We start from the raw sequence: 23,023 nt of genomic DNA on the forward strand, positions 1-23,023 counted from the left end.
TGTGTGTTATGATTCATGACATGATAATGGAGATTTTATGAACTTTTAGTTAGTTTCGTATACTATTTGGTGGGTTAATGAGTAATTCGGAGAACTAATAAGTAAATGAGTAGGCTATCGAGTAATTGGAATGGTAAATAGACGAGACGATTTTATAGGTCATTTAAGAAACTAAGTTAGCAAAGACAATAGATAAGGTCATGGTATAGACTAATGTATAGAGTTCAGGGGTATACCATAGAATTTCAAAAATGTAGGGGTACAACAAAGAAAATCGAAAAATTCCAGGATACACCGTAGAATATCTACAACATCGTGGATAATAGGTATTTTTAAGGCACGTATCTAGTAGTTTACTCATGTTAATTGTGTCATTTAGTATCGTCTTGTCGAAGTTGATTTGAGGTCCTAAGTGTAACACCCCGACCCAAACTTAGAGTCGGGAGCGGTCACTCACGGTAGCCCGCCAGACTGTGTACATGGCCCAAAGATCAACACGGGTCCTTTCTAGCACATTTTGTCCTCACTCATGCGCATCCCGGGAACCTTCACAGGAGTTCACCCATCCTAAGACTACTCTCGGCCAAGCACGCTTAAGTGTGGGGTTCTTTTGCATGAATAACCAGAAAAGAAAGTGCACTTTGTTGATATGAGTAGTACTTTCAATCCCTTTAAGAAATAGTCAGATTTTAAGCCTATTAACAGACCTCTTCAAGAGGGTACCTCACCCAAATAACGTTTTCGATTCAGTGGAGTATTACATGAAATGACCATTATATATCATTAGTATTAAGAATGCTTCGTGATTGATTGACATAGACATAAAAAGTGTTGTTTCGTGATCCCCGCCAGCTTTTCCACCCCTTGTCCATGGACTAATATCAGTAAAAAGAATTCAAAACATCATTAACGAGTATGATATATTATGAGTGTATAGTTTTAGCGAAGAGATGTTACATTAATGTATTCACAATTTTTTTAGTAAAAAAGGAATCTTTGTTTTGATTATTTCTGAAACTTGATCTATACGTGACCAAGTATTTGACGTGTCAAGTGTTTTGTATCTTAATGGCGAGCTTCTAACAAGAGAGTGGGGCGTATTATTGGGATTGATGTTGATCATGTTAGGGAATGCAAAACACTTTTGTATTCGTACTTGGCTGATAAGGCAAAGAATTATTAGAGGAGTTTAGTGATGTTGGGCAGAAGCATGAATATCTCGTGTTGGGTCTCAATTGTGCCAATGTTCACTGTTTATAATAGTATGATATTATCCGGTTTGAGCCAAACCCTCACGAATTTACTCTTGGGTGTAATACCCGCCCCATTTAAGGACCCCTTGACCGACCGTTTGACTAGAGAAGACCGTAGGAGGGGATAAGAGAGAGGATAAAGGACCTATGTATCTGTTTAATCGGCCTAGTAGGGGCTACTCGGCCGAGTAGTGGTAACACTCGACCGAGTAGGGCTTACTCGGCCGAGTATGAAAGTACTCGACCGAGTATCGCCGCTGTTGACGCGGTATTATAAAACGCAAGTTCATAAATCTTATTTCATTTTCGACGGTTCCCTATCTATCTAACCCTATATATATATATATATATATATATATATATATATATATATATATATATATATATATATATATATATATATATATATATATATATCTTACCCGTCACCCACCTCTCTATACACTCTCATCTGGCCTAGACACTAACCCAAGAAGGGGGATTGGTTTTATGCGTGGAGTATTCAAGTAGGGATGTCATCGTTGTCGACTTCGGTCCGCGTCTCAAGGTATGTCGCTGTTTCGTTGTTGTCTTTCAGTAGGCCCTTGGGGTGGTCTTGTAATAGGATGTGGCTACTATTTGTAGGTTTCGACTCGGAGTCTTGCCTGGCTAGTTGTTGGATGCATTTTCATGGATTAACGATAAGGTAGGGTTTCCCTACTTGGTTTACTGTCAAATTGAATTGAGATTATGTGGTAATTGTTATACGATTGATATCATAATTATCTGTTGTTGGTGGATTGGATTTGGTGTTGGTGTTGTGATGGTTGTTGGTGATGTTCGCGAGGCGCGTCCTCGGCTGAGTGGAGTCACTTGCGGGAGTGGCTTCACGCCCTAGTTTCGCCCTCTGTGGGACCCGCCACAGGAGGGGATGTGCACATTAATGAACAGGGTTATCGCTCGTTGATGAGCGGGGATTTGGTGGGTACGGCTGCGGTCCCCCACTGGCAGGGCTACACACTTTAGTGTGTAGTCAGTTACATTATGTGATTGGGAGTTGGGGGTGGATGATGATCAGCTATTTCCAAAACTGTGATGATCCATTCGGGGATGGTGAGCAGTTGGTTAAGCAAGTGCAGCTGGTCTTGATGCTTCTGGGCTTGGAAGGGAATCGAGTCACCACGCTACCGAAGTAGATGTCACCGATACTCATGCTTAGTAGTTCTTATAGTTATCCATGTTGTATCTTGCCACGGTGTTCCACGTTGTAAAGTCTTAAACTATTTAGTAAATGTTCTTTTATTGTTTATTTGATCCACTACCTCGGGCAACCAAGATGGTAACACCTTCATACACTAGGGTGGTCCTTGGTAAGACACCTTGGTGTACGGGGGTGTTACATTGGGCTCTTCCCAAAAGACCCCGTACTATTATATTTTGTGGCACTTAATAAAGATGATCTTTCACCTTTACATTGCCAATGTGGGACATGAGTTTGCACCCTAACAATCCTCCCATCAAACCAAGGACCATCATCTTAACTCGAACCTTGACCTCCATGGAGAACTCCCATAGCGTACAGCCCCAACCAATATCTAGGCACCCAAAACATCGGCAAGTCTTGATAACCTTCCCCTAGTCGACACACCATGCATGCTACTTAGTCATGTCAACACCACATGTCACAGTCTGGTCAAGTGAGTGCTCTCACATGTTTCTGGTTCTACATGTCCATGTGTCCTTCTTGAAACTGTGCTACACATGCATATCGAACTTCCTCTGCATCCAATATACCCTGGACGGGTCCGCCACTTTAGATGTCCTAGAACACAACGGTCTCTAGCATCCAACCTGGAAAAGGACCCATCAAATCTGTGACATCCAACCTGATAAGGGCCCCACCTGATTAGCAGTTCTAGTACACAAATGGTCTTTTTGTCTCATAAGACCTATGACGTCTTTCATCCATTTAGCCCCGGATCGGGCTTGCTCAAGGCTTCACCTCGAGCTAGGAGTTTCATGCCTTATAGTGTACGATGCCTTCAAGTCTTCACCCGAAGCTTCACCAACATACCACCTCTGGACTTAAGATTTACAAAGAGTACGTCAGCTGCAGATCGAGCCTACGCGTCCATGACTCGCGAATGCTATCTGTTCCGCTCTTCAAACTCCACCATTTGTACGTTATTGAAGGGGCTAGGACTAACTTTAACCTTGGGCTCTGATACCACCTGTTGTGGGGAAGCGTGAATATCTCGTGTTGGGCCTCTACTGCGTTGGTATCCACTACCCATAATAGTACGATATTGTCTACTTTGGGTGAAGCCCTCATGGATTTACTCTTGGACTCCTTCCCAAAAAACCTCGTACTATTATATTTTGTGGCACTTTATAAAGATAATCTTTCATCTTTACACTATCGATGTGAAACATGAGTTTTCACCCTAACAAGTGATTTGAATAGTATCCGAGATTATGGAGACGTAACCATTTTCTTAAGGAAGTAGAATGTCGCACACCGTTATTTTGTTCATAAATTTGTTAAATTTGAATTTAGTTGGTTAAATTTGAATTACTTGGATTCGGTACATGAATGCGGTTGGACAAGTGTGTTGTAAGTGTTGGTTGTGAGGCAAATGGAGCTTGTTTTGTGAGGGTGTTAGTTGAAACTTTGAGGACGAAGTTTGTTTTAAAGGGGGAGCCTGTAATACCCGTAATTTCTCGTGTATAAAAAAAAGAATAATATGAGTTGATTGATTAAAATGTTAATGAGTTAGGAAGTTGACCTGGGCAAAAATGATACTCCATATATTATTGTTATTTACTTTGTATTCAAATATTTAGAAAGACTTTAAGATCGAGTCGTGAGACGGTCCTTAATACGGTTGATAGTATATTATAAGTTAAGCCAGGCGAAAAGTTGGAACTTCGATTATATAGATAGCTAAGTGTTGGTGTGGTTTGGTGTCTATTGGTTTGGAGGTGGTACGATTGGCGTCAGGTGACAAGATTGTGTAGGCCGGTTTAAAGGCATCGGCGACGAACTTGACGGTTGATTGCGTGTTGTTGGCTGAAAAGTTCGCGTAAGGAGATGTTTGGTTGACATTATTGTAATGGATTGGACGGAATGGGTTTGATCCATTCCAATGTTTGGTTGGAGCATTTTGGAATGGAGTTAGATACCTAATGAATTCTAATTCCATTCCAACCCCTTGGAATCTCATACCCACCTCCGATCCTCCCCATGGATTCAAACTCCGTTACTTTATGTTTATTTTTCCAATGAGCCAAACAATTTTTAAAAGGTATGGAATTGGAACCCTATACTTCAATGGTTTCTCATTCAATTCCATTCTTAAGCAGTGAATCAAACGACTCCTTAATCTGTTTTTGCTTCATTCGTGGTTGTCATGATGTTTAGTGTAGGTGGTTGGTTATTAAAACGTGATTCTTGCCTTATATAATCATACCATTAAATCCTTATTAACTCCCGTAATTTGAAATTATCATCTCTCCACATTGAAATTAGGGTGTGTTATTTGAAGGAATTGGAGAAAAAGGTGAGCAGAGATTTGAAAGAATGAGAAATTCATTTTTTGGTTAGGGAAATGAAGGTGGAGGGTTTGGAGAGGAGGTTCCTCCAGCTAAATTATTCTCTCCAACAAAGGTAAAATTTAGAGGGAAAATTACATCCTCCATTCTACCTCCTCTCTCCTTCCCTCCCTCTCCTTTTCCTCCTTCCCCCTTTTCTCCCTTTCCATTCTTTTTTGCTATCCAAACACACCCTTAAAGAAAATAGGAAGAAAGATTGTAACTTTGAAAGATTTTTCTCTTACCATGCTTCGTTCATCTTGCGGATTCATTCGAGATTCTCTTACCTCAGGAGTATTCAGGGAGTCGTTTGTCATTTAGGCTTATTGATTTATTGTACTTGTTAGTATTGATTTTACCTTTACCCAACTATTGTTGATGGTTGTGTGTTTTGTTTGTATGTGTCTATAAAATTCTTTTTAAATTATTGGCATGTGACGATCCATTTGATATTTACCGATTAGGTTGAGGAGCAGTGTAGTATATAGGTTGTAATTTGTATTAGTCTATATGATGAATGGCTTGGATACGGCTGCTTATAAGAGTTTTGGCATGCCGCGAGATGATCTTTATTTAATAGTTGGCTACACATTAGATGGACTTAACTAGATTATGTATTTATATTTTCAATTAGGCTTCCTTAGTTTGTAAATTCATTTGAGAATGTTGTATTTGGATTTTATGTATCAATTTAGTAAAGTTATTAATATGATTGTTTGATTTTGACACTGTCAAGGCTCGCCATTATGATACCACGCGCAGTTATCTGGAAGGTGTGGTTAAGGTTCATGAATAATAAATGAGGGTGTTACACTGTTATAGACTATGCACGGAGACCCCATGTATGCATGTTTTCTCATGGTCGTTACTTATTTACAGTTTTATCAGTTTCATTTTGTTTGTATCCATAATAATTGTTTATATGAATTAGAGTTTAGTTTTTTTATTATATACTAGAGACACAAGAGAATAAAAGAGACTCAAAAACTCAAGAGCTTGGTCATTTTACAAGACATTTAATAGAAACTTCATCTTTATTTTTCAGCATCTTTGCTTGGCATTGTATGCTAACCTTTATCACAAATTCTCATTATAGACGGACAATATCCGTCTATATCTATAAACGGATAGTGTCCCTTTTACAAATAAATGTGAATAGTGCAAGTGGGTGGGAAATGGATACCATCACTTACCCTCCCACTTTAATTTTGTGTGAGAGTCACTATCCGTCTATAACAATAGACGGATAGTCGTCGTCTATAATGAGACGGACCGAACCTTTATTAGTATTTTCTTATCCCACAAGAATATTCTTGAAGGAAATTGTTTATTTGATGATGTTACAACACATCCAAATTCCACATTTAAAGTTTATAAAATTATGACAATACCTTCAAATTTTATGTCTTCGGTTGCTTGCTTGAAAAGAAAGCCAGAAAGGCTAGCTATTCTATTTGTTTCTTCCACAACCTGCAAAATGTTGCAATATTATTGCATATAATACAATCAAACTTAATATATACGGTTAAATTATGGTTCACTAATTCAAACCTTTGTTTCGTAATGTGACAAGTAATTATTTTAATTTCTTGAATTAGAATTAGTAATCAGTACAAATAAAATAAGGTTGACTTGAACTGGAGTAGATATATTGAAGGGAATAACCAGGGCAGGATTTAGGGGGCTCGAAGGCAGGTGCCTACCCCCAAAATCCAGAATAAAAATTTCTACTACTAATAAAACAACAGCAAAAAAAAAAAATAGTGATAGGGCGTCATCGGGTGACGCCCAAATTGGGTGTCACCCTTTCACAACAATTCTTTATTGAAGGGGTCCCCACTCACCCCATGTGAGAGGGTGGCGCCCAAATTGGGTGTCATCCGGTGGCGCCCTTTCATTTTTCCTAAAAAACAATTGTCTTTAACGGTCTACAATCTACATGTTACTCTTTTATTGGAATAAAGTACAAGTTAAAGCCTTGTAAATAAATTTTGTTCCTTTTTCTGTAGTTTATATATTTAAACATAGTATCTTATTTAATACTTCAAATTCAAAGGTAGTGTGTTGAATTAGATTTTTTTTATGACGACGGAATTCCTAACTTTTTGGTGCGCGCCACCAACCTATGTAGCATCAAAACGGACACGGATATGTGATACGGCATCTCATAAAATTTAAAACACGGGACACATTATTTAAATTTAATAAAATACTCCCTCCAATTTCCCATTATCTTACATCTTTCCTTTTTAACACAAGTTTGATTATCTTCCCTCTTTCCTTTTTTGGTAAGTTTCATTCCTTTTTTTTATTTTATTTTCTCTCTCCTAAAAAATCAACCACACCACTACTTTATTTATTCTTTTATTCATTATTCTTCATTATTATTTTCTCTCTCCTATAAACTTTACAATTTACAACATTTACCAATATTTATTCCTTCTTTCTTCCCCTTTCTTATTTTTTGTGCCTAAAAGAAAGGGGAAGATATTAGAAAATTGGAGGGAGTATATATTTTATATTTTATAATTATAAATAACGTATGATTTAATTTTTGTAATGTATTTGAGATTAAATTTAGATAAGTGAAGGTAAAATTTGACTTGATTATAACTAATTCTCATTTTCTACCCAAACTCATCTTCTAATCAATCTTTTATAATATCTCATTTATCGTCTAAACTATAACACGTTTAGGCATGTGTTCGACAAGTGTCGGTGTTCAACACAGTATCGAACACGGGATGACTACTTAGAAGGAGTGTCCATGCTACCTAGCCAGTAACCCGTGAGTATACATGATAGCTTCAAGCTATAAGTAACCCATGAAGAATTGCTTTTAGTGCGACTTAATTCTAAAACACTTGAAAATTTCACCCACGGTTTAAAAACTAGATTCCACAATTGCGGGTGTCAAATTAGATTATTGTGTACCTTGAAGTGTCATTTTAGTTGCCAAAGTACCCATTGAGTTGTATTTAAACATTTAATACCCTTTTATATTTGACATTAATTTAGAAATAAGAGAGTAAATTACACATAAATCAATACAATTAATGCAAATATTAACTATTTATTTCCTCTTTTAGTTGCTTAAATACAACCCACTGGGTTGTATTTATCATAACCCTTAAGATAAAAATAAACTTATTTATATAAAAAAATCAAGATTAAATATGTAAACCACCCGGTTATACTAGTTTCAGCCGGAAAGAACGGGCCTACATAGTATAACCGGGAGGTTTACATATTTAATCTTGATTTTTTTTATATAAATAAGTTTATTTTTATTTTAGTTAAAGGCTTTGCGATATATAATCAAAATATACTTAATTTGTCGTCGATACATAAATTAGTAAAAAAAAAATATGGTCTCGTTAAGAAGACAATATCAAAGTCATGAAAACTATGCCCCTAAGAAAAAAAAAAGTGTGCGTGCGACACTAGCAATAACTAAGCGGTTTGGGTATATACTCAGGGGAGGATTTAGGGGGGCTTGAGAGCAAGTACCTACCCCAAGATTCTGAATAAGAAAAATTTGAAACTAACGATAACATTAATGCTATGCCGGTTTAATGGTTTGTGAGTAGGTCCTTGGGCGAAACTACCCGGGTTCAATCCCCCTACGGAGAGTAAAATTCAATAGCGTAAGGTGGTAGTTTAGTTATTTATCAATATACCTAGTATTTATGTGTAAGTAACTTTTAATTTATATCATAAATACACACACATCACACAAGAATAATTGTCTTTTTTTTTTTCTTTTTTTTCCCGAAAACTAATTGTCTTAAATATTAGCCAATAACTTACTTATATTATTATTGAAATTTTCAAATTTTTATACACTGATCTAACACCTAGTAACATATTCTCTTGTTTGGTAAAATCTAAATTGTTTAAAAATTAAACACGGTATTTTGAAAGAAAGTATATCAAGGTTAGGATCATAGTAAAAAAAAAAAAAAAAAAATGTCCCTCCGCCCCCACAAAAATCATGCGTCAACCATTATATTGTCAAAAACATAGAATAATAAGTAGTTAAATAAAAAAAACCGTAGATATTGTTCCAACAAGTTATAAAATTATAGCGCGAGGGCGATTAATTGTGTAATTTTAGGGATATGCACATATTCCACACCTTGTTTGTGTATTTCAGCCTCAAGAAATCTTCATAGGTCACGTCAACAACATTCTTCTCCTTTGCCATTTCCATATTCTCTTCCTACACTCCCACAAACAAATATGGCACCAAAATTTACTTGGCTTATTAACAAATCATTAATTACATTTTTTTCTCAAAAAGAAAAAAAAAATTATTAGCTACGTGTAGACTTTGGTATCGGGTCAGGCAGCTGCGGGCCTAACCTCTCCATCTTGGCCTGGATCCGCCCATGTGAAGAGGGGGCGAGTTCCCTCATGTCTGGGCCGAGCCCGGCCCAAATCAACTCAACTTGACTTTTTTTTACTTTTTTTTACCGGCTCGGATGGACCGAGCTGAGGGGTGATCCTGACACGGCCTAGAAGGGGAGCGGGATTGTGGGGCCAAACGCATGAGACAATGGGCTTGTCTTCTTCTGGCGAAACCGAGCTCTCTTTAAGAAAATTCATAAAGAGACTTATTAAAGGATGATTTTCATGGATAATGTTAACAAATAAAAGAATTTCCTCTATATCGTTAATCTAAAAGAAGTCTTATCCTAATGTTCATGTAGAATTGGTATACACAAAGCCTAAATTTCAAGGGAGATTTGCATATATGATGCTTAGAGAGAAAAAAAATTCCCATCATATATATAATTAATTTAAAAATAATCCCCACCCACCATATAGTTAGTCCAAAATATAATTTTATAAATGGTTTTTTTATAATAAATGTTAATAGTGCCAAAATATTTTATATTCTTTTAATATATTTACTGTCAAATTTTAAAAAGTTAAACTAGAACATTGCACTAGAAAAAGCAAATAACATCAAAAAATAATCACAACTAATTTATGTTTGAAATATACTAAATCCAAATTTATTGACTTAGGCTCTGTTTGGTAAAACTAACTGAAAAGGTAGCTGAAAATTGAAAAACCAACTGGAACCTGAAAAGGTAGCTAATAAGGTAGCTGAAAATTAGGAGCTGATAAGGTAGCTGATTATATAAAAAAATGTTTGCTAAATTAACAAAAAAGTTAACTGATTATATAAAAAAAATGTTTGGCAAACTAAATGAAAATGTAACTAATTTTAGTGAAATGACGTAAACGAATATGATAATTATTTAATAGTAGTTGAAAAAAGGTGTAGTTGGAAATAAGGAGGTGGGAATGGATACAGGTCAAACTAGTAGTAATGGTTAGTGTTGGATTCTGGAATATTAGAGGCCTTAATAAAGTGAATAAGCAGATGGATATTAGACGTTTCCTGCATATGAATAAAGTAGATGTGTTTGGTCTAATAGAAACTAGGGTTAAAAGCAATAATTGGTTGAAAGTTAGCAATAATATTTGTAATAATTGGGCTATTTGCACTAATCATCAAAGTCACAAAGGAGGGAGAATTTGGATGTTATGGAATCCTCAGGCCTATCAAGTGGATATCCAGCATGTATCTGCACGAACTATTCATGCTAGGTTAACTGATAGAGTAAGAAATAGAGAATTTTGGATTACTTTTGTTTATGGATTTAATAAGGCTGCTGATAGGAGGAGTCTCTGGAATAGTTTGAAAACTTATCAGAAGCAGACTACTGGAGCTTGGCTTATTGGAGGAGATTTCAATAATGTACTATTTCCTAATGAGAGAGTTGGGTCTCAGATTACTTCTGCTGAGATAACACCCTTTCAGGATTGTGTGCATTACTGTGGTATGGAGGATCTTAAAGCAGTGGGATCTTTTTTCACTTGGACGAATAAGCAAGAGGCTTCTCAAAGGGTTTACAGCAGAATAGACAGAGTCATGATTAATGATGATTGGATCAATATGTTCCCTGAATCTTTTGCAAACTTTCTTCCAGAAGGTTTGTATGATCATTGTCCTTGTATTGTACAACTTGCTGAGGACAATAGGAAGAGGAATATTCCATTCAGATATTTTAATATGTGGGCAAAGGCTCCTGAGTTTATGAATATTGTGACAAAGCACTGGAATGCTGGCATTTATGGTACTCCTATGTATACTGTGGTGAAGAGATTGAAAGCAATGAAGGGTGACTTGAAGAAGTTAAATAGGGATAATTTTCATGATATTGAGAAAAATTCTCACATTATGCTTATGTCTCTACACTCTATTCAAGCTGAATTAAGACTTCAACCTCAGGATGCATCTCTCATTGAAGCAGAAAGGCAAGCTGCTGATGGATATAGGCAGCTAGAGGAGGCTAAGCAATCTTTCCTACTGCAAAAATCTAAAGCTCAGTGGTTGGCAGAGGGGGATGATAACACAGCTTACTTTCATTCTGTGATTAAAAAGAGAAGAGCTGCTAATAAGGTTGTGCAAATTGAGGATTCTAATGGTAAGGTTCTGACACAGGTTCAGGACATCAATGAGGCTTTTGAAAATTATTATAAGAAGCTACTGGGGACTAGCAATAGTGTGAAGAGTGTGCATATTCCTACTGTAAGAAAAGGGAATGTGCTCACTGCTGACCATATTGCTATTTTAGATAAGCCAGTCACTGGAGAGGAGATAAAAATGGCTATCTTTTACATTCCAAGCACTAAATCTCCTGGACCTGATGGATTTAGTTCACAATTTTTTAAAGATACTTGGGCAGTGACTGGGAATGATGTTATCAAGGCAGTCCAAAATTTTTTTCAGTCTGGAAAATTATTGAAGCAACTGAATAGCACCACTCTTACCCTTATTCCTAAGACTGATTTTCCTACGAATATGAGCCAGTTTAGACCAATTGCTTGTTGCAATACGCTTTATAAATGCATAGCAAAGGTATTGTGCAACAGATTGAGCCTTATTCTTCCCGACATCATAAGTTCCAACCAGAGTGCCTTTATTAAGGATAGAGATATTGTGGAGAATATTCTTATTTGCCAATATCTTACCAAGCTCTATAATAGGAAGATATGTTCTCCTAGAGTGCTCATGAAATTAGACCTGCAAAAAGCCTATGACTCTATAGAATGGTCATTTCTGAAAGATATGCTTATAGCTATGCAATTTCCAAGTCATTTTACTAACCTCCTGATGGAGTGTATCACTACTCCTCAATTTTCCCTTTCACTTAATGGAGAGTTATTTGGATTTTTTCAAGGTAAAAGAGGTCTAAGACAGGGCGACCCTCTGTCTCCTCTATTATTCACTATTTGCTTGGAATACTTGTCAAGGATTTTGAATAGACTGACTGAATTGGAAGGCTTTAAACATCATCCACTCTACAGGAAACTGAATCTTACCCATCTTTGCTTTGCTGATGATCTTTTAGTCTTTTGTAGAGGGGATTGGGATTCTATGATCTCTGTGATGAGAGCTATATCCACTTTTACTGCTGCTTCAGGATTACATATGAACAAATTGAAGTCTAATGTGTATGGCAATGGGCTGGAGAGTGGACTGTTGGAGAAATTTGCTAAATTTACTGGTTTAAAGATAGGTAAACTCCCTTTTAAATATCTTGGGGTGCCTATTTCTGCTAAGAAGTTATCTGCTCTTGATTGTAACATTCTGGTGGAAAGGATTGTGGATAGAATTAGAGCTTTGGGGGCAAAAAAAACTATCTTATGCAGGAAGGTTAGTTTTGATTAAAAGTGTCCTTGGTACTCTCCATAGTTACTGGGCAAGGATCTACATAATTCCGTCCAGTGTTATGGCTAAGATAGAGAGTACTTGTAGAAAATTTTTACGGAAAGGAGAGGCTAACTCACATTCTAATGCTCTTGTGTCCTGGAAGCAAATATGTCTGCCAAAAGAACAAGGGGGTTTGGGTGTGTGTCATATCAGAAGGTGGAATGTGGCTGCAGTGGGAAAGTATGTTTGGTGGCTGATGGATAAGAAAGACCACCTTTGGGTTAAGTGGGTGCATTGTACCTACTTAAAAAGTGTGCCCTGGTCTGACTATAAACCATCTCAAGGTAGCAGCAGGGCTTGGAAAAGAATTTGTAGAGTTAAGGATACCCTTCTACCTGGTTATGTACAGCATGACTGGTTAGAAAAAGATGCAACCTATACTATTCGATCTCTAGTGGATATAAGTGGCTTGGCAGTGAGGCAACTACTGTGACCTGGTATAGTCAAGTATGGATTACTGATGGTATCCCTAAACATCAGTTTATTAGCTGTTATTTGTACATGATCGTCTCCTAACCATGGATAGGCTTCATAGATTGTTTCAGTGCAGTGATACAGTTTGTGCTTTGTGTGGTGAGGAGGATGAAAACCATGAACACTTGTTCTTAGCTTCCTCTGTACTTATAATAGGAAATGTCTGAAGTTGGTACAAGAATGGAGTAATTTAGATATCCCTGACTTGCATGTTCTGAGTTGGTGGCAGGCTCAAACCAAGAATATGAGGACTTTCACTTCCCTGGTAGTGATGGCACTAGTATATCATATCTGGTGGGCTCGTAATCACTGCAGGTTCCAGCAGATGGTATGGCGACCTGAGATTATTGGAACTCGTGTTATACATGAGGTTCAGGGCCGTATTGGTAGTAAGAACAAGACTAGGAAGAAGTTGATTTGGAATTCCATTAGTAGTTGAGTATTGTAAATTCAGAAATTGTTGTGTAGAGGTGCAATTTGCACTCTATTAAATTGTTGTTTGGTTGATAAACTAGATTGTAATAGCTCATTATTATTAATAGAATTCTTACATTCTACCAAAAAAAATTATTTAATAGTATAGATTTAAGAGGTAAAAAAGGAAAATCAAATCAAATCAGGTACCTTATTTCTCAAATGCTACTCTAGGTTGCATTTTGTTTCAGGCTAGTTGTCAAACGCTTATTAAAAAAATAAGGTACCTGGAATTTTGGTCAAATAAGCCATTTTGACCAAATAAGGTACCTGATTTGATTTGATTCTGGGTTTTATGGAATTCCAATACAGTTCAAGTGACAGTCTTGGATAGGGGGCACAGTTTATTCATTGCTCTCTTCTCCATCTTCTTATACAAAGGAAGGTTCTTATTACTTTTATATATGCTTTTAATAAAGCTATTGAAAGGGTTGTTATGGAACAAATTAAGACATTTCTCTATGGGGCAACAGGTTCCTTGGTTGTGTCTTGGGGATTTCAATATTTCCTTAAATACTGATGAGAGAGTTGGTTGTGTTCTTCATGATAGGGAAAAGAAGGAGTTTAGGGAATGCTTACAATACTGTGGTTTGAATGATCATCACTACACATGAGGTCTTTATACATGGCATAACAAGCAAGCCCTTACTCCTAAATGGGCCAAGCTTGATAGGCTGTTGGCAAACTCTCAATGGTATTTGAAGATACCCTCCTCCACAGTGGATGTCTTACCAGCAGGCATTTCAGACCATGCTCCTATTGTTATCATTGTACCTTCAGAGATGAGACTTCAGAGGCCTTTCAAATACTTGAACTGTTGGGCTCTCTCTGGAGATATCATTTCTCTTGTCTACCAAAATTAGAATATAGATTCTTATGGTGGCAAATTATTTTCCCTTTTTACTAAGTTGAGAAGTTTTCATGGTCAGTTTAGGGCACTGCATAATACTGAGTTCTCTGGGCTTGCTAAGAGATTGGCTGAGGTTAAAGCTCATCTTCAAGATTGTCAGTCCAACTTCAATCTTTAATTTGCTCCTCTTAGCCAGCCTCTTATTGCTCAGGAAAAAGCTTTGTTGGACTCTTATCTTAAGCTAAAGTCTGCTGAAATGAGAGTACTTTCCCAAAGAGATAAGATTCAACACTTGCAACTCGATGATGCTAACACTAAATACTTCTACGCTAGTATAACATCAAGAAGAAGTATGTTAATATAACAGCAAGAAGAAGTAGGAATACAATAAGAGCAATAAAGGATGCTCAGGGCAACCAATGTTTAGAGCATAAAGAGGTCTCCCAGGCTTTCTTGAGTTTGTATAAGTAACTATTGGGCACTACAGAGGAAGTTAATGAGATTCCAGCAAACCTTTTCTTTATGAATACTTTATCTGAAGTTTCTCAATTGGATGTTATGATCACTGATTAAGAGGTTGAAGCTACTTTGTCTTCTATTGATACAAACAAAAGCTCTGGTGTTAATGGGTACTCTTCAGGTTTTTTCAAGGACAGTTGGAGTATAACTGGTAAAGATTTTAGGGAAGCTGTAAAGGAGTTTTTCTTGAAAGGGTCCATGCCAAGAGCAGCTAACTCTACTATAATTGCTCTGATTCCTAAAGTTACTGCCCCTGTTACTGTCACTGAGTTTAGGCTTATCTCATGTTGTACGGTATTTTACAAAACTGTGAGTAAAATACTGGCCAACAGAATGAAAACAGTACTGAATGGCATTCTGGGTTTGGAGCAGGCAGCATTCATTGAGGGAAGGGATTTAATTGATAATTCCATGTTAGCTTATAAGCTTGCTTTTAAGTATAACAGAAGCCTACTCTCCCCTAGATGTGTTCTTAAGGTTGATTTTAAGAAGGCATTCGATACTGTCAACTGGGATTTCCGTGCAAGCTCCTTAAGACTTTTTGGTTTTCCTCCAAAGTTAACAAAATGGGTTTTAGCTTGTGTAACATCGTCTTATTTTTATTTGAGCATCAATGGCTCTTCTGAAGGGTTCTTCCTAAGTAAGAGGGGTCTGAGATAGGCAGATCCCCTCTCGGCCTATTTGTTTGTACTCTGGAAAGTCTTATCCAGACTATTAAGGAAGTCGCCCTGTTATCCTGGCTTCTTTTACCATTCTAAGTGTGTAAAGGTTCAACTTACACACTTAGTCTTTACTGATGACCTATTAGCCTTCACTAGAGGAGATCTCCCCTCTATTTTTGTTGTGAATAAATGCCTTCATCAGTTTGCTGCATTATCAGGGTTACTAGTTAATCCAATGAAGTCTAATTTGTATTTTGGTAGAGCCTCTGCCTCTAGTTAAAGCTCTGATTTTGTCTACCACTGGATATACTGAGGGAGAGCTACCTGTAAGATACCTCGGTATCCCACTGTTTAGCTCCAGACTTACTTAAGAATGTTCACTCCTATACTGGATAAGATCGGAGATTCCATCTCTTTCTGAGCTAATCATCAATTAACCTATGTAGATAAAATTCCTCATTAACTCAGTGATCTTTGGATTGCACAACGTTTTTGGGTGCTAGTGTACTTTTGCCTAAGGGAATAGTCAAACGTATCATATGGGGTATTAAAGAAGGGGATCGAAGACTAGTCTTTAAAAATTGGAATAGTTTCTGCCTTCATAGGGAGGAGGAGGAGTTGGTATCAAGGAGATACTTAGCTGGATGATATGGATCAAGAAAATTATCACTAATGCTTCTAACTTTTGGGTGAAATGGGTAAATGCTTACGTCCTAAAGGAGTGAATTTTGGGATTTCAATGCTACTGCTGCCCACTCCTGGTTCTGGTATAATATAATTCGCTCAAGGGACTGCCTGATCCAGGCCATTGGTGGAAAAGTGAGTGCTACTTCTTTACTGCTTCAGCAAAACTTTAAACAACAGATATATGAGGTGCTGCTGCCAAAGGGACCTATGTTCTCTATGTACATGCCTTTAGGGAACTCTCTTAACCATCCTGAACATGGGGTAATTGGACACCTTGCTATTCATCGAAGACTTCCCACCGTGGATAAGCTTTGCAATAGGGGGCTTGCAATGGCTAACAGATGTGCCTTGTGTGAGACACATGCAAAATCTGTTAACCATTTATTCTTTGAGTGTGCATACTCATCTGAGGTTTGGTTTGATATTGCAGCATTGCTTTGAGTTACTTGTAACACTAAGTTCAAAGCCATTAAATTATGGTTCAAGACGCATAATAAGGGGAGGAGTTGACTGAAAAAACAACGAAGGTGTGCTTTGTTTTGCTCCGTCTGTCTGCTATAGAATGAGAGGAAGAAGCGTATCTTCCAGAATGCTGCTTTACCTCCTTCTTCTCTTGTATGGAAAATTAAGTATTTAGTCCTCGTGAGATGTCATAGCAATGAGGAGGCTTTTAATAGTCATGCCTCTTTGTTTGGTTATGTTGTTTTATCATAATATTTAAATATGTATTGTCATGATATGTGTATTTTTAATGAATATTGTCATCAAATGTGTTTTTAATGTAAATGAAACTCGAAGCTAATGATTTCTTGTATAAATTTTCTCAATTTTTTAAATGAATATTTTTATAACGAAACTAGTTATAATAACAGTTTGTAGTATTACTTTATACGATTTGTAGTATTACTTTATACGAAGCAAGTATGCATTAGAGCATTTTCTTATAATAACACCAAATAAAAGATTTAGCAATTTTCAATATTATTGGTTCAAATTATTCCCTTACGTTTTGATTGATGTGCAATAGAGTGAAATCAAACAAAAATATTTGTCACTTTTTCTCAACTAGTTTTATTTTCTATAAAAATAATATAAAAAGTAAAAAAAATAAACTTTTTATGATAATGCTTTTTTTTCTCTTCTTTAAGTGTATATAATTGAAAAAAATTACTCATAAAAATTTTTCGCATAAAAGTATACCACTGTATATAAAAAAAATCGTAGGTGAAGTATATCCTATTATTTTTACATTATACTCCTTATTCAATTAAGAAAAAAGTAAAATTGAATTGGAAATGAAAAAAAAATAATTAGATTAATTGCACATTAATCATGGATTTAATTTGCTCATATTAAAAGCTATAGGGTCTAATTACATATAAGAGCAAACGTTAAGGGTAAATTTGTTACTGTACCATAATTTACTTCTTTTTAGAGTCCCTCCCTCAAGTCCCTCCTTGGGATCTTTCATTGTGTGATAATTATGTTAAATATATTATTGACAAGAATTTTCACCCTCTTACGCTACTCCGTGGGAGAATCCACCAAATTGAAATAAGCTCGGGTCAAAGTTTAACAATAGTATTTCTGTTCTTTATAATACAATATACAATAGCACCAAAAAAAAAAAATTAATACAATATACAATACCCGACATATATAATTAAGAAAATTGCACTACAAATTTAAAGAGGATATATCGATAGAAACAATCACTTAAAGATTATTGAGAGTGATAGCTAAAGAAAACAGAGTAAATTACCCGAAGTTTTTGAAGGACATGAGGATTCTTGGCTAGAAAGTACATAGACCAAGTAACGGGAAATGCAATGCCAATATGGCCTATCGCAATACTGCTCAAAACATTATCTATCACCTCCTCCTCGCTTAAATAATGTTTCCCTTCTTTATCCTTGGCTTGCATCAATCTATCCATCATATCACTTGTTTCACCTATTTTATTACCCTCGTTTTTTTTCTTCTTCAATTGCAACTTTAGTTTCTTGGTAAGCTTCTTTCGACACTATTTGAAAAAGCATATATTATATCAGTTTTATGCGATAATAAATGAGAAAGCATCAAGAGGAAAGAGTATTTATCTAATTTGTTCCCGGAATAATTTCTTTATACGTACGTCTCAATTACTTGTTTAATTATTCTATTAAAATTCAATGTAAGCAAATTAATGAGATAAAGTGACAATAGATAAATTTTTTTGTGAGATTATTCTACTCTGATAATAAATTATACTAAAATTTCAAAAGAAACTATACTAAAATTTTAGGGGAAAGTAGAAATGTATGAGATAGCGATAAACATTATGAAGGAAAAATAACCGAACCACCAATTGTTAATATAACCTATAAGAAATTCAATAACTTTGTAAGTTTGCTTAATAACTTCGTAAAGAAACTCACAATCTAACTAGATTTTTTGTTAAGTCATATACAATAAGCGATTTTAATCAAGTAAAGACGATAAGAAACACCTGGAGGGCATGATGATAAGGCGTTCCAGGAAAGTTCCACGGCTGAGCTCTTAGACTATGTACAACAATGATTTTTTTCACAAAATGACAAAAAAAAATCACCAAAAAGTATTGATTAAATAATCAAACTCAAATTAGTTGCGCAACATTGTGTTGAGTTGTGTTGAGTTGTGTTGCAGAGCAACCTAAGGTTGTGACACTCCCTTTCTCTCTCCCCACGCCACATGTCAATAGATGATTGGACCTTTTTTTTTTCAACTTTAAAAGCAAAATTGATGCAGATTTGTTTCCATTGTAAATGTACAACAAGTTATAACGGCTCTATTTTTTTTAAAAAAAACTTTATTAAAATAAAAAATAATTACATAGATAGTCATAATTTTTCATTCTCTATAAATAGAGACCAATCTTGATATATTTTTGATCACAAAAAAAATCCATATTTTTACTCTGTAGCTTATAATAACCAAAATACCACATATAACTCCTTAAAAATTAACCATTTCAATAATTATGGATCTTAATGACCTTAATTTTGGAAATACCTCAAATTCTCCACAAAATCAAAACTCACAAAGTTACCCAGCTCAACTCAATAAAAAAAATCATTTGTTACCCAAATTCAACTCAATGCACTACTTTTGTTACCCAACTCAATTCAATTTTTCTAGCTCAACTCAACTTTTGTTACCCAACTCAACTCAATTAATGTATAAAAGAGAATATAAAAGGTGGGGTATAGGAAATAGTGAAAAGTAAGTGTTATAAGAATGTTATTGATAAAGTGTCTAACTTAGGAGTAGTGTTTATTGAAGTGAAAGAAGAATGAAAAAGGTAAAAATATTAATATAATAATCATAACATTCATATTGTGAAAATTGTTGATGTACATAGTCTTATTCCTTCGGTCACACCTGAGAATAACTTCTCAAGAGCATCTATTTCAGGAGCTATTTCTAGACTAGCCATGTACCTTGCCATAAACTCCAATGCTACCTATATTTCATGTACGACAATATCTATCATATATGAGAACGGTTTTAAAAGTAAATAAATGATGGATATGAAGAAAATATTAATCTAGGTGTTAATTCTTATAAGAAAGGAAAAAGAGATATGTTATCTTAGAATATATCATACTCCCTCCTATTCAGAATAACCCTCCCTATTCAAGGGAGGAACGCAAATTAAGAAAACCGAATTAAATAAGCTAAAGTATTGTGGTGGGGGTGAGGTAATTGGAGAGAGGGAACATATTGTGGGGTATTATTGTGGGTGAAGTGATTAAAATAAGTATTGTTGTGGGGTGAAGTGATTAAAATAAGTATTGTTGTGGGGTGAGGTGGGGTATTGTTGTGGGGTGAGGTGATTAAAATAAGTATAAAACTTTACCAAAAAAGGAAATGGGGGAGAGTTATTGAGAATAGGAGGGAGTATAAGAGCATCCGCAAAGGTGAGGCTCCCCATATCTTCTCTTTCCTTTTCTTATTCGTCCACCTCATTTTCCACTAACTTTTCCATTTACCCTCCCCATTTCATAATTACATTTATGCAACAATGGGGTTCCCCAATTCACACCCAAAAATTTGGGAACCTCCCTAAAAGTAACACAAATTGCCTTACTTTTTTTTGGGGGAGCTCCTCTAAAAACAGTGGAACCCCAAATGTTGGGGAGCTTTGTGCAACAATGAGGAGCCCCATATGAGGAGAGAGAGGACATATGGGGAGGCACCTCCCCACCTTTGCGGATGCTCTAAGATATTATTGTTATCTTAGTGAACAAGGTTTAGGGTTTATTATTGATAATATATTTGTTCCGGGTGTAATTCCAGAGCAGATATTTGATACCACTCGTAGCTAGTGGAAAGATGTCCTTGCTTGAATCCTCCTCGCGGTCTCCTGAAATGATTAACAAACTGAGGGCTCGGCTTTGGCCGAGCGTACTCACTCCGACGCTCAAGTCAGTAAACTTAGAGAGAAGTTGTTGTAACTTGGGTAAGCGTGTATTGTAGAGAGATAAGGAAGATATTACCAGATGAATAGTGGTTATTAGGTCAATTTGTGGATCCTTTCCTCAATGAAGGTTGAGGAGTATTTATAGGCATTCACCTTTTGTCACGTAGTGGCCAGGTGGCCAAGTGGCTATCAGGTGAAAAGACCGTTGTACCCTCTACCGATGGACTGTGGCGGGCTCGCCGAGGGCCTTGGATATGAGTACGCGGATTTGTGTCCCGGCGCGGTTGTCCGGCCGGGACCAGTGACAGCCGATGGGCTCCATCGGCTAGATCATTTAAGTCGTTGACTTTCTTTGTGGATACCCTTGACCTTGCTCAATATGTTGACTTGGTCAGCGGTGCAGAATATGCCCCATCAATTTGCCCCCAGCGTAGTCTATGCCGTGGCATGGGCTCCGATGTATGTTGAGTGTATATTCTGCGCAAGTGTTATGCAAAAATTTTCTGCGTCGGCTTCTTCTGATGCATCGGCTTGATCATTCGTAGGCCTACCATATCCCCACTCCACATGAATGCGTAAAGGGTATCCGATGTGGGAAAGAATGTGATGCCGGCCGAGACCGGGCCGAGAGTCGGTTATTTCGATTGCCCCGGCCGTGCTTCCCGGCTTGGTCGATCATGTGGCGGCGGAGAGCAGGTGCCTAGGAATTTGGTGTGGAAGATGAACAGGCGAAGAGATGTGAATGGGCGTGTTGAATACGCTTGGTAACTGTAGCATTGATTGACATTCAACTGTTGCAACGATTGACATTCCGTGGTTGCATGTCTGACACGTGTCCGCTGGCGATTGGTTGACGCTTCATGGGGCGTGCCCTGATTGGTCCCTCTTTGTGGGCTTTTCCTATAAATAGGCGATTTATTCCGTGATTTTGGCCATTACTTTCATTTCTTCAAATTTTCGAAAATTTTCTCCCAAAATCTTCATCTCTCTAAACTTTCAAGGGCGTTCTTTTCTTCAAATCTTCGGTCTTCGATCCGGCGAGTGTATTTCTTCAAGGTAATCAAACAAATTTTCTTTTATTTCGTTAGATTTGTTGTGAACATGTCTTCTGTTGACGCCGGGACTAGTGCTTCGGCGCCGGGGGGTTCCCCGCCGCGTCTCGACGAGGAGGGGATGCTAGAGGCCGTCCCGTTAAGACACTGGGGCCCTAGGTCTCCTTCTCCCGTAGCTGATTTGCCCCTCGAGGAGGAGTTGGAGGATGAGGATGATGCTGATGTTGTTAATGATGATGGTGATGAGAGGGCTCCTGTTGATGGCGGAAGGACGACTATCTCGGATCACGGTGAGGCTTGCACGACTGGCCTCGACCGTTTATTCACAAATAAATTCGCAAGCAGCTCCGGAGAGGCTCTTTTCGGAGATCATTTCTTCTTCGGTGAGGGGTATAAAATTGTTATCCCTAAGGAGGGTCAGGCGGTCTGCTGTCCTCCCCCGGGTCATATCGGCGTGCATATTAGGCATCTGGAGTATGGGCTCCGGTTTCCTTTGAATGAACACGTCATGGCCATTATCAAGGCTATGAACGTCGCCGTGGCCCAACTGCATCCGTTGGCCATGAGGACGATAGTCAGCTTTGTATGGATCTGTCTCTTTAGGGAGGAGGTCCCATCAGTTAACTTGTTTCGTCGCCTCCATAGTCTTCGGCCGTCAAAATCTGGCAAAGTAGGGTGGTACAGCGTACAGACGGAGCCGGGCTATGTCTCCGTGAACAAGCTTTCCTCTTGCAAGGATTGGCAGGGGCGATGGGTGTACGTCCGAGTACCGGAGGACTACCCATTGCCTCGGTCTTTCCAGAGCCCCGTTTACTTACGGTGTGAGACCCGGGAAGAGTATGAGAGACACGTCTCCCGGGGTAGCAAGGTCAAGATGGACGCTTCGTTTGTCCCTCTTACCTCGGATGAGGAGCGGGCAATGCGGCTATTTGATGCTGAGGAGGGATGGCTGCCCCCAACTCAGATTATTCTTCAGGATGAGCTGCTATGCCGCGTCGGCCTCATACCGGCCCTCAGCTGGGGTGAGTGGGGTCGGTGTGAGGCCCACCTTTGCTTGTTATGTTCCTTTTTCAGAGCCTTGTTCTCCTTCCTTTACGTAACCCTTGTTTGATTTCTTGCAGATCGGTTTGGGCGGGATCTGTCTGAGAAGGACTTGAAGAGGCTAGGGCTTGATAAAGACGGGAAGGTTGTTACCCGGCATCCTACGGCTGATTCGAAAGATCGCAGGCTATCCCCCAACGAAATC

The 23,023-nt window shown here is 37.5% G+C and overlaps 1 protein-coding gene across 1 annotated transcript in view; it reads right to left on the reverse strand.

Annotated features, from left to right (window-relative positions):
• The window catches only part of LOC141638237 (ent-kaurenoic acid oxidase-like), a 216,433-nt gene extending 198,135 nt beyond the window's left edge, over positions 1 to 18,298 (reverse strand). The window contains exons 1-3 of the mRNA XM_074447649.1: positions 18,044 to 18,298; positions 8,962 to 9,045; positions 6,215 to 6,293 (exon numbers count right to left, since the gene is read on the reverse strand). Coding sequence (XP_074303750.1) covers positions 6,215 to 6,293; positions 8,962 to 9,045; positions 18,044 to 18,220 — 340 coding nt within the window. The 5' untranslated portion in view covers positions 18,221 to 18,298. The remainder of the gene's footprint in view (positions 1 to 6,214; positions 6,294 to 8,961; positions 9,046 to 18,043) is intronic.
• Positions 18,299 to 23,023: the final 4,725 nt, after the last annotated feature.

Source organism: Silene latifolia, unplaced genomic scaffold, assembly GCF_048544455.1.
Source record: "Silene latifolia isolate original U9 population unplaced genomic scaffold, ASM4854445v1 scaffold_20.1, whole genome shotgun sequence".
In the NCBI taxonomy this organism is placed as follows: domain Eukaryota; kingdom Viridiplantae; phylum Streptophyta; class Magnoliopsida; order Caryophyllales; family Caryophyllaceae; genus Silene; species Silene latifolia.